Raw genomic sequence first — 12,379 nt, 5'->3', positions numbered from 1 at the left:
AAATTCCTATGCTTTACTTATATTAAATGCTCACAAAAATATCTAAGGATTTCAATTTTGCTTTCTCAAAGGGAGAATCTGGGTTTTACACATAGGTATTGAAGTCAAACATTCTTAGTGGAGTTGACAAATGTCCTCCATGCTGTAGGTTCCCCCCACCTATGGAGAGTGGTGGTTGCCACCACTGACATCAAGTAAGTTATTTATCACCTGCTGATGATCTTTAGCATTGCATATCTCATCATGTTTCCCGTAACAACAACAGCAATACCAAAAAGACGATTATTTTGGGCCTGCTGAAGTAACAAGGTGTGTGTAAGTCACTTCAGTTGTGTTCGACTCTTTGCAACCCTAGGGACTGCAGCCTGCCAGGCTCCTCTGTCCGTGGGATTCTCCAGGCTAGGGCCTGGGGCTGCCATGCCTCCTTTAGGTGATCTTCCTGACCCAGGGATTGAACCGAGTCTCTTACGTCTCCTGCACTGGCAGGCAGGTTCTTTACTAGCACCACCTGGAAAGCTGAAGTACAAAATAAGTCTCTATTTTTCTGACCAAAATTAGAACCGTAGTTTCTCCTGAAACAGAATCTGCTCTTTATCCCCGATGCTGGAAACAGGGCTCATAACATCAGTCATTCGGTTTTATCATTTGGGATCTTGGGAAAATATCCAAACGTTGCAAGGCAGCCTCAGAAAGGAAGAAAATGCACTCAGATAATGACCTTTTGTGATCAAGAGGTGTCCAGCACCACCTACACGGGGACAAGCTGTGACCTCTGTGGCTATGAGCTTGGTCAACAGCCGTGACTTTCCTGGGGCCACTCTTCTGAGGACCGGCCGTGTTCCAGTCACCACCCAGGGCACCGTGTTCCTCCGGTCTCACAGTAAAGGCGGAGCCACGCTAACAGATGAGGAAAGCGACGCTGGGGGAGGAACGGAGGGTTCAAGGTCAAATGGCTCAAAGAAGAGAAGACTCGGGAGGGAGGCCTTAGAAAGTCGGGGGAAGATGGAGTCCAGGAGCTGTAGCATCTTCAACGCCTGGGTCGCAGCTTCTGGGCCAAGGGCTCCCAAGGGGAGGAAGACACACCTGCACGGCCTCGGGAGCCGGGTCCTGTCGGGTACAGCGCCTGGTGGCAGGCACTGGCAGGCAGGGCAGGCCCCTTATCTGCTGTGCACTGAGGTTTGCCCCCAGCAAAAGGCAGTTCCCGGCTGCCCTGGGCAGAGGAAGCCACAGGGCATCCTCTGGTGCCCACAGTCTTTCCGGGATGGGTGGGGGGAGGATGCAGGTGGGGGATCTGACAGCCACTCAGCTCAGGTGCCGGGACTCAGACACTGAGGCTCAGGCTTGGTGTGGCCACTGTAGCTACGGTTTCTCCAGCAGTCATGTACAGACATAAGCGTTGGACCATAAAGAAGGCTGAGCAACAAAGAAATGATGCTTTTGGATTGTGGTGCTGGAGAAGACTCTTCAGAGAGTCCCCTGGACAGCAAGGAGATCAGACCAATCCATCCTAAAGGAAATCAACCATGAATATTCACTGGAAGGACTGATGCTGAAGCTAAAGCTCCAATACTTTGGCCACCTGATGCAAAGAGTCAACTCATTAGAAAAGACTCTGATGCTGGGAAAGATTGAGGGCTGGAGGAGAAGGGGGCAGCAGAGGATGAGATGGTTGGATGGTATCACCTACTCAACGGGCACGAGTTTGAGAAAACTCCAGGAGACAGTGAAGGACAGAGGAGCCTGGCAAAAGTCAGACATGAGTTAGTGACTGAACAACACAACAAGTACACGTGACAGCATCAGAAGGTGGAGAGCAAGGTGCCAGGCCTGCAGGGATCAGAAGGTGGAGAGAAGGTGCCGGGCCTGCAGGGATCAGAAGGTGGAGAGAAGGTGCCGGGCCTGCAGGGATCAGAAGGTGGAGAGAAGGTGCCGGGCCTGCAGGGATCAGAAGGTGGAGAGAAGGTGCCGGGCCTGCAGGGATCAGAAGGTGGAGAGAAGGTGCCGGGCCTGCAGGGATCAGAAGGTGGAGAGAAGGTGCCGGGCCTGCAGGGATCAGAAGGTGGAGAGAAGGTGCCGGGCCTGCAGGGATCAGAAGGTGGAGAGAAGGTGCCGGGCCTGCAGGGATCAGAAGGTGGAGAGCAAGGTGCCGGGTCTGCAGGGCTTACAAGTGACCCAGCTTGGGGCTGCAGGGCAGGGCACTGGCTCTGGCCTTGACCATTCCCCAGGGGTGAGGCTTTGGGCCAGAACCTTCTGTTCCTTGGGTCTGTCTCCTCTATAGTGAAAGTCACTCAGTCGTGTCCGACTCTGCAACCCCACGGACTATACGGTCTACGGAATTCTCCAGGCCAGAATACTGGAGTGGGTAGCCTTTCCCTTCTCCAGGGGATCGTCCCAACCCAGGTATCGAACCCAGGTCTCCCACATTGCAGGTGGATTCTTTACCAGTTAAACCACAAGGGAAGCCCAAGAATACTGGTGTGGGTAGCCTATCCTTCTTCAGCAGATCTTCCCGACCCAGGAATCAAACTTAAGTCTCCTGCATAGCAGGCAGATTCTTTACCAACTGAGCTATCAGGGAAGCTCTCCTCTATAAGATGGTCTCTAACATCTGAAAATCATTCTAAAACCTGTTGAGCCTCTAAAAGCTCTGTCCAGGACAGAAACCAAAGCCTACGTGAGCAGAAGGTGGCCCACGCCGCTGAGTTGCAGGCCAGCCCCTGGGCATGCTGTGAGACAGTCTCTCATTTACTTAGATCTGTGACTATCAGGCACTTCTCTTCTTGATCAAAATTCTAAAAATCATCCGAATGATATAAATACTCCAATTAAGTAGCCCCCTGCGAATAACAGAACCATCCTACGATACTGCCCTATCTAGGGCCCCTCTGTGCTGTGGAGTTCAGGACCCCGCATGCAGGCAGACCACCCTCCCCCCCGTTCCATGACAGGTGAGTCCAGGACCTTTCTCATGGTTCGCTCCACTTCTGTTACCATCACTGACAAGAACACTAACCTTTGGAAGTGGCTTCCTTGCCTGGCGTGTACTCTGTGCTTAGTAAACACTTGCTGAACGAGTGAACAAATCACGTTATTCATCACCAATGAACAAGAAATAAAGAGCTGTTTCTCAAGCTTAAGGTGAGCATGCTGACCTCTTAGTCAGTCAAGGAATAAGATGGTGGGATCTTCACACAAACACCATCCATCCTGGCCAGGTCTGGGCCCACCCACCCCCACGGATTGCTACTCCTCACAATGGGAGAAGATTCTAGATCTGGCTCAGACCACTGCTCATGGGGGACCACAGGCTGTGAGCAGTGGTCTAGTTGGTGACGATGTCACGTTTTTAAAAGGGTCTAAGAACAACACAGTTTGCTAAGAAATGCTTCAAGGGAAACCTTGGGAAAGAGAACTTCTAGACATTCCAGTAAGATGTGGAAGAGAATGGTCAGCCCTGTCAGAGAAAGACTGGGCACTTCCCAGCAGTAATGACACCCTGTTTCACTCTGTCCCCACGGCCCCTGTCAATGTTCCATAAGAGGCATGAGGCAGTTACTGAGTGCATACAACAGAAGAGAAAGGACATACGTTCAAACAGGGTCAGAGCAAACTGACAGAACAGAGAAAAAACAGGAAGACTTAGAACTTGCGTTTTCAGCCTAAAACTGAGCTGTCCCACGCGGTAGCCACGAGTCACGTAGGGACTGTAAGCACTTGACATGTGGTCACTCCGACTAAGATGTCCCTTGATTGCAAAATGCACTTAGTCCAAACATAGTCTATGCAACAAAAGGATGTGGAATATCTTGATAACTTTTACACTGCTTGAAAGAAAGTGAAAGTGAAGTCGCTCAGTTGTGTCCGACTCTTTGCAACCCCATGGACTATAGTCTACCAGGTTCCTCCGTCCATGGGATTTTCCAGGCTACTGGAGTGGGTTGCCATTTCCTTCTCCAGGGGATCTTCCCGACCCAGGGACTGAACCCGGGTCTCCTGCATTGAAGGCAGGCACTTTACTGTCTGAGCCACCAGGGAAGTCATTGCTTACATAACAAAATAATATTTTAGACATGCTAGGTTTCATAAAACACATTATTAAGGTGAGACCCACCTATTTCTTTTGACTTCACTTGGCTACTAGAAAACGCAAAATTAAGGAAGTTGCCTTATATTCCTATTAGGCAGCACTGGTCAAAGGGTTTTACTTGGTTACTATACTTGGGCTACCAGTTTGACTGAGCTTCCCAATTACAAAGGGAATCCTCATCAGTCACAGAATTCATATGGTTCATGAGTTAAAAAAAACTCTCACCTGTTCTTCAGGAAATACGAAAGCCTTGCTTCACATCTTTTATATGTAAATGCCAAATGCACGTCTGAGCTAGGTCTTGATGAGTGGCCACAGAGCTAGACCAAAACGCCCTTGGAGGTGGGGTGCACGGCGAGCTCTTTAGAAGCCACCTCGACACAGTCCCCGGGATAAACTCAGGGCAGCTTGTGGGAAATCACTCAACCCAGTGCTCAGCCAGGGGGCTCCAGTGCGTGCTCTTGGATGGAAAGTGAGTGGGAAATGAGTGGATTTCAGATCCTTACAGTGATCTCTCTAGGTCTTATTCTGACCCAGACCTGAGAACAGCCTTTGTGGGTGGCTTCTCCAGCAAGAGCAGTGTCTCCAGGGCTCAGAGAGCAGAGAGGACAGAAGAAATGGCTTGGCCACCTCAGAATTCCTTCTGGAAGCCAGCTGCCCCTCATCTGGAAGAGGGGCCCACCCCTACCTGGAAGGCCCAGGATTAAATGCACGCACATCCTGCACTCCACACAAGGTCTGGCACGCACTTGGGGCTCTGACAGTAGGGAAGCAAATAAGCTGGTAAATAACTGACATTTATATTTGCAGGGAGATTTTCAGAGGATCCTGTGCCTGAGATGCAAAGGGCGTTTGCCCATCAGTCGTGGACAAAGCTATGAGTACAAGTCTTGACACAGGTGGACAGGTGTGTCCAGGCTTCCCCTAGCCTAGGACACGAACTCTTCCTCTGTCACTCATAAAGGTGGCCAGCACTCCGATCCTGTAAGGATATACAGGCTGGCCTTGTGGTCTTGATGAAATTCATTCAATTCCAGGCTTTCTATGTGCGAATTCAATCACTCTGAAAATACGCCTGGAGAGTCCTTAGCTGTATCGAAGGGTGTGTGTGCATGCGTGCTTGTGTGCACACTGTGAGGGTGTGAGCGCAGGTGTCTGAATGCGTGCATGTGTGTGCGGGTTGTGTCCATGTGGATACGTATGTGTATTCGTGTGGGCACGCTTGTGTGCATGTGTGTCTGTAAATGTGTGTGCATGTGTGTCTGTAAACGTGAGGGCTTGTGAGGGCTGGCTGCATGGGTGGGTGGCACAGGGCCTCATGCTTAGAAGTGTTACTTGTTTGATTTAATGCTCTGCTGTCTTGAAATTCATAACAAATTCTCAACAAGGGACCCTGAAATCACGCAACCTGTGTTGTTTCCTGTGTATGTCCATGTGCGTGAGGGTGTATACATAAGCGTGTGTGTTCATGTGCGTGCACACGTGTAAGCGGGTACGTGTGTGACTGTTGCTACTCAAGAGAGGATCCATAGCTTTCAAAGGATTCAGGGGAATCTGGACCCAGAGAAGTGTGAACGCCTCTGAGGACCTTTTAGGGAGCGCAGAGTAGACAGGAGAAGGAACAATCAGACTCGTTCACTTAGTTGGATAAGTTCGCCCACCAGTGGCCCTGAGACCCTCCTTCCATCCCGATGGAGCACCTGTCAAGTGGCCTGTGACTGTTCCTTTGCTTGTGTGTCTCGTCCCAGAGGAGGAAAGTTCCACGAGAGTGGGAACCATACCTGACTCTTCAGCACCTGCTTAATAAACATTTGTTGAATAAATAAATCATTTACAGTCTAAGCAGATGCTCTTGGAATTCCTACTTCCTACACACACACTTCTTCTGCCTTCTCACAGCCTTTTGGGGTTGGAAGGCTCAAGGGCTTCGTGCCTTTGCCATCAGACAGAACCTTCAAAAGCCAGCCCTTGACCCAGTGTCGCCCTGTGTCTCCTTGCAGAGCCTAATCCCTAACCTGTCAGATGACTACGGCTACGATGGCACGCCGCCCATGGAGTACGACGGCAACTTCACGGACTACTTCTGTGAGAAAAGCCACGTCAGGCAGTTTGCGGGCCACTTCCTCCCACCCCTGTACTGGCTCGTGTTCATCGTGGGTGGCGTGGGCAACAGCCTCGTCATCCTGGTCTACTGGTACTGCACGAGAGTGAAGACCATGACCGACATGTTCCTTCTCAACTTGGCCATCGCTGACCTTCTCTTTCTCGCCACGCTGCCCTTCTGGGCCATTGCCGCCGCGGACCAGTGGAAATTCCAGACCTTTATGTGCAAGGTGGTCAACAGTATGTATAAGATGAACTTCTACAGCTGCGTGCTGCTCATCATGTGCATCAGCGTGGACAGGTACATCGCCATCGCGCAGGCCATGAGGGCGCAGATGTGGAGGCAGAAAAGGCTCCTGTACAGCAAGATGGTCTGCTTTACCATCTGGGTGACGGCGGCCGCGCTCTGCCTCCCAGAACTCCTGTACAGCCAAGTCAAGGAGGAACACGGCATTGCTATCTGCACCATGGTCTACTCCAGCGACGACAGTACCAAACTCAAGTCGGCTGTCTTGACCCTGAAGGTCATCCTGGGCTTCTTCCTCCCCTTTGTGGTCATGGCTTGCTGCTACACCATCATCATCCACACCCTGATCCAGGCCAAGAAGTCCTCCAAGCACAAGGCCCTGAAGGTGACCATCACGGTGCTCACCGTCTTCGTCCTGTCTCAGTTCCCCCACAACTGCGTCCTGCTGGTGCAGACCATCGATGCCTACGCCATGTTCATCTCCAGCTGTGCCCTCTCCATCAAAATTGACATCTGCTTCCAGGTCACTCAGACCGTGGCCTTTTTCCACAGTTGCCTGAACCCTGTTCTCTACGTTTTTGTGGGTGAGAGGTTCCGCCGGGATCTTGTGAAGACCCTGAAGAACCTGGGCTGCATCAGCCAGGCTCAGTGGGTTTCGTTCACGAGGAGAGAGGGAAGCCTGAAGCTGTCATCTATGCTGCTGGAGACAACCTCGGGGGCTCTCTCCTTCTGAGGTGGCTTCTCTGAGGTGGGCGGTCCTTTTGGAAGTGTCCAGAAATTCAGACACAGCTTCCCTTACTGACAGGCCAGAGGGAAAGTGGAGAAGGAGAAGGAGTGAGAAGAGGGAAATAGAAAACTCAGAAAGGGATGAATTTGAATAGCATTATTACTTTTGGTCAGGATTTGCCAAGTTGGACTCTTTAAAACTGACTGGCCATCCCAGGAGACTGCTGCCTGGCTCCTGGCTGCAAAGCCTGTGGTTTTCGGAGGAGGATTAATGAACGACAGACACCGCAGGCCTCCGTGGCTTTGCCACTTGCCTGAGCATTAATGTAGCTGAGCTCTGGAGGAGGCGTTTGATTTCTCGGAGCCCTGGGAATCGCTGTGGCTTCATCTCTTCCAAAAGAATACACAGAAGCATCGGCCATTGCCACAGTCCACGAATGCACAAGGCTTCATGAAAGTTTCTGTCTTTGGAGAATTTCTGCTCTGGTTTTGGGGGCTGATACCCTTGGCAGGTGTTGATCTAGATCCTTCCAAGCAACCTCAGATCCAATTCCCTTCTGCTCTCCTTGATCTCTTTGGGGCCAGTGAGGGTCCTTGTTCCTGTTCTGAAACTATCTGCAGCACTGGTCAGTGAGCTTTTGGGCAATTGACCGTATGAGCATGTCACCTGAATTCTGCTGGCTACCAACCCACGTCTTCTGGAGGCTCTGTGATTCCTCACCTGGCTGCCACGCTGATCTGGGCAGGATTCAGCTTGTCCCCTGGTGCCACTGAAGTGGTCTTCACAACCCGTGCAGGAAGGTTAAGAACCTGGGTTGGCGGGGACCTGGCTCCACTATGGGCTCACTCTATCGAGTGGCTGGTACGGTGGTCCACTCTGTTCCCTATGCAATGGCCTGGGCCTATTTGTCCTCTTGTTTCTGAGGCCATTGGAAGGATATTTGCCTCCATGCTTCTCTTTTTCATATTGTATGATACTAACGGTTTTTTTTTTAAAAAAGCTTTCAACTTAGAGATTAGGCTGAAAAAAAAAATGTAACTTACCTTTGTGTCTCTTTTTACTATTTGGCAAATTTATCACATTAAATATTTTCATTTATTAGAAAAGTGCTTTTTAAATGACTGTTTACAAATATCCATTACTTTTCACTTTTTTTTTTTTTTACCCTGTCTCTATATTTTAAATGTGTACAGAGATCAAACAGCCATATTAGATTATGAAGAATAAGAGACTGGGATAAGGAAATAACACTTCCAAAATACCATAAAACCATTTTGGCTGAACAGTTTCTAGTTTCTTCTCTGGGCAAACTTATCTTCCAAGTGTCTCCGGTGAGTCCATTGGTATTTCCAAAGAAGACGATCAGAACAGGACCATGAACCGTCCCAGCTTTGCCACTTGCTTCAGAGAAGGCATCTCGTTTTCCCAGTGGGCTGTGAGTTGCCGTGGTTTCAGTTCCAAGGCCATCCCTTCCAAAGGGGACACCAAAGCGCCGGACTCTGCAACAGCATCCTTTTCCCCGTCCACTTCTAAACTACACGTCAGTGAGGAATACAGTGAGCAGAAAGTGGACCACAGCAAGGAGAGCAAGAGAAAACGCACAAGCCTTGCCAACCCACCCCAAGTGTGTGCAGTTGGTGGCAAACAAGCATTGGCCTGGGACCGGCAGGTCGACGTGGGTCCCAGCACAATAACCACCTACAGTCAGGGGGAGGATGACCTTCACAAGGCAATCTATGGACAGAGCTGTCCATGTGGCCACCTTTTCCAGAAGAAGACTCAGATATCCTTTGAGAAACCCAGAATAAGCAACAGGAATGGGCCAAACCTAAATAACCCTGTGCAGTTCAGTGGAAGAACTTGACTGGGTGTGGTTTATTCATCCCGTGCCCTTTTGATACTGCGGTTCTGGTACTATGTCCTGGGGGCTCCACTGGAGCTGAGGATTGGGGGAGGGATGGAAGGAGGAGGAATGAGCCACGACTGTGCTTGTTCAATCTCCTCCAGCCGAGAGTCACTTATGGGACACCATGATGGAGATTAAGTGGCAGTTCAGAGGTAGTTTGAACTGAACTACATGTTAGTTTTGCCAAAAAAGGTCCAATCAGTCAAAGTTATGGTTTTTCCAGTAGTCACATACGGATGTGAGAGTTGGACCATAAAGAAGGCCGAGGACCAAAGAACTGATGCTTTCAAATTGTGGTGCTGGAGAAAACTCTTAAGAGTCCCTTGGACTACAAGGAGATCAAACCAGTCAATCCTAAAGGAAATCAACCCTACTGATTCATTGGAAGGACTGATGCTAAAGCTCCAATACTTTGGCCACGTGATGCGAAGAGCGCACTCAGTGGAAAAGACCCTGATGCTGCGAAAGACTGAGGGCAGGAGGAGAAGGAGGCAATAGAGGATGAGATGGTTGGATGGCATCACTGACTCAATGGACATGAGTTTGAGCAGGCTCCACGAGATAGTGAAGGACAGGGAAGCCTGGCGTGCTGCAGTTCATGGGGTCACAAAGAGTCAGACATGACTCTGCATCTGAACAACAACAGAGGTAGATAAGGCTTTCATGGACTCTACTTTCCCCCCTCTCTGATTTTTAGGAAAGGAGACGAATGCCACAAGAACCACGAAGCCTGCACTGAGCGCGATGACCACCCCTAGTTCCAAGGGCCTCCTTTAGCACCTGCCTGACTGTCCCAGTCCTACCGCAGCGTCAAAGCAGGACCAAAGATAGGCGGCAGCTGTATTGTATTTTAAAGACTTTAAGTACCCTTTGTTGCTAAATCAGGTTTAAAGGACTGCATAAATAGGACCATTTTACATTCAAATTAAACTAGGTCTCAGAAGCAGATTTATCCTAAGATAACAACATTGGAAGGACCAGCAAGGGGACACCCACTAGGACACCCATTCAACATTTCTAGAAAATACGTCTGTCAGTGCTTTCCTGAAGTAATGGTAAAAGAGGACTATAATATAATTACATTTTACAGGAACTCTATAGGTCAGAAAAATCAGGAAACTGAATGAAATATATCCAAAAAGATACTGCTTTACCTATAAAAATTTTTTAAGACTAATCTCAAGTCAACACATCACAATGTGTACATTCAAAGGGGAATGTTGTTTTGATGTAAAATGTGAGATATGGATGTGAGAGTTGGACTATAAATAAAGCTGAGAACCAAAGAATTGATGCTTTTGAACTGTGGTGTTGGAAAAGACGCTTGAGAGTCCCTTGGACTGCAAGGAGATCCAACCAGTTCATCCTAAAGGAGATCAGTCCTAAATATTCATTGGAAAGACTGATGCTGAAGCTCTAATACAGCTTGTCTCAAAGTGAGGTCTGGTCAAGGGGTGCTAAATGACTTTGACAAAAGGGAGATTATCATGGCCTCCAGTATCTGCACCTCACACATTTTAGACGCTCCAAAGAAATCTCTGTCTTCATTTGACAAGTAGTTACTGATTGTTTACTATGAGTGATTAATAGACAGCATGGTTTTAGAATTATCATCCCAACCAAGACTTGGTGGTTCTGCAACAGTTTCCTTGGCCCGACTCCATATGGCCCTCCTGTTCCAACTGTGGTCTGAGCCCAGCAACCTCCTGGGATAGGGAATGTCTCTCTAATCAATTCTATAATTATTGTTACAGACAGCCCAAATAGCTAATGTCCCTTTCAAAGTCTGTACTATAAAACTGATGAAAGACAAGCAAATGCTTCTCTCCAACATGTGGCTCTGTGAGCTCCCCCTCACTCGTGACATATTCGGCTTCCCAGGTGGCGCACGTGGTTAAGAGCCCGCTTGCCAATGCAGACGATGTAAGACACACAGCTTCAATCCCTGGGTCAGGAAGATTCCCTGGAGGAGGGCGTGGCAACCCCCTCCAGTATTCTTGCCTGGAGAATCCCATGGACGAGGAGCCTGGCAGGCTACAGTCCATAGCGTCACAGAGAGTTGGACCCGACTGAAGTGACTTAGCATGCACACAGCCTCATGCCAGGCTGGCAAGGTTTCTCTGCCCAATCCTATTTCCTCCTACTTCCCTTCACAGTTGGCAATCCCGAATAGACACTTGCCCCCAAGATTCCATCTCAGCATCTGCTTCTAGAGAAGTCAGCTTGCAACAACCTTTTCATCAGAGGCTGGCCTAGCAAAAGCACATTTGAGACCTGTTGGGCAAAGAGCACAGGGTACCCAGAGCTACAGTGTTCTGTGAGCATCCGTCACAGAACTCATCTGAGGAGGCTGGGAGCAGAGGCCTGCTGCTACTGCTGCTGCTAAGTCGCTTCAGTCGTGTCTGACTCTGTGCGACCCCATAGACGGCAGCCTACCAGGCTCCCCCGTCCCTGGCATTCTCCAGGCAAGAACACTGGAGTGGGTTGCCATTTCCTTCTCTGGGGGAGTAGAGGCCTGACTGATCTTAATTCAACCATCAGCAGACCGCTGTGCACACCAACGACCTGCCAGGCCCCGTGGGTACCAGACATGGGCTTGCCTCTTCCTGTGACAAGCAAGCTGTCATCTCTTGCTTGCTTGCTTGCTTTGTGCCAGGTAGATAATACTGTATGTAATTCAACCATTTTATAGATGAAGGGGCTGAGCACTTCAGAGATCAGGAACCCACCCAGCATCACACTGTAGGAACCAACAAGGCTAGGATATTATCCCAGGCATCTGTGGCACTCAAGCTTTGGCTTCTGCCCACCAAGCTGTCCCACCTTGCATGTGTGACACGGTCAGACAAATCAGCCGCTGCTTTGAAGGGTTGACCAACAGTGTGCCGAGTTCCAGGCTGAGTACCAGGGGCTGCAAAGATGCATGGGCACAGACTGGGCCGGCACGGCTTTAGATATTACTGCACAAAAACTCTCAACAATGACATGGGACAGCTGAGGCCCTGCTGAGCCCTCTGTCAAAAGTGGGCCACGGGAGGATGACATCATTCTCACAGGCTCCTCCCCAAACACGTGCAGTTGTGGAGCCTCAAATTCTTTGTGCGGGAGCCACAGATTCCGCTGCAGGTCTGAGGATGTGCAGATCCAACGACTCTGCAGCCAAACCTGGCCAGAATCCTGGACACCCACCTGTCCTCCTCACCCCACGCTGTCCCTGCTGGTCTTCCTAGCTCCTTTCTCACCAACAGTCCATCTGCCCGCTGGACGCCACCTCAAAGTGCGTCAACACCACAGGGAACAGAAGAAGCA

The 12,379-nt window shown here is 49.8% G+C and overlaps 1 protein-coding gene across 1 annotated transcript; it reads left to right on the top strand.

The window, feature by feature from the left end:
* The first annotated feature begins 1,978 nt into the window (after window positions 1-1,978).
* CCR9 (C-C motif chemokine receptor 9) lies at window positions 1,979-8,282 on the top strand. The gene has a single exon (XM_086368442.1). It carries the CDS (start codon window positions 6,139-6,141, stop codon window positions 7,168-7,170), a length of 1,032 nt encoding a protein of 343 aa, XP_086224568.1. The 5' UTR covers window positions 1,979-6,138; the 3' UTR covers window positions 7,171-8,282.
* Window positions 8,283-12,379: the final 4,097 nt, after the last annotated feature.

Source organism: Bos grunniens, chromosome 22 (assembly GCF_055505025.1).
Source record: "Bos grunniens cultivar Pamir isolate PY7600 chromosome 22, Bosgru_T2T1.0, whole genome shotgun sequence".
Classification (NCBI taxonomy): Eukaryota; Metazoa; Chordata; class Mammalia; order Artiodactyla; family Bovidae; genus Bos; species Bos grunniens.
This window is presented reverse-complemented; position numbering and strand designations above follow the sequence as displayed.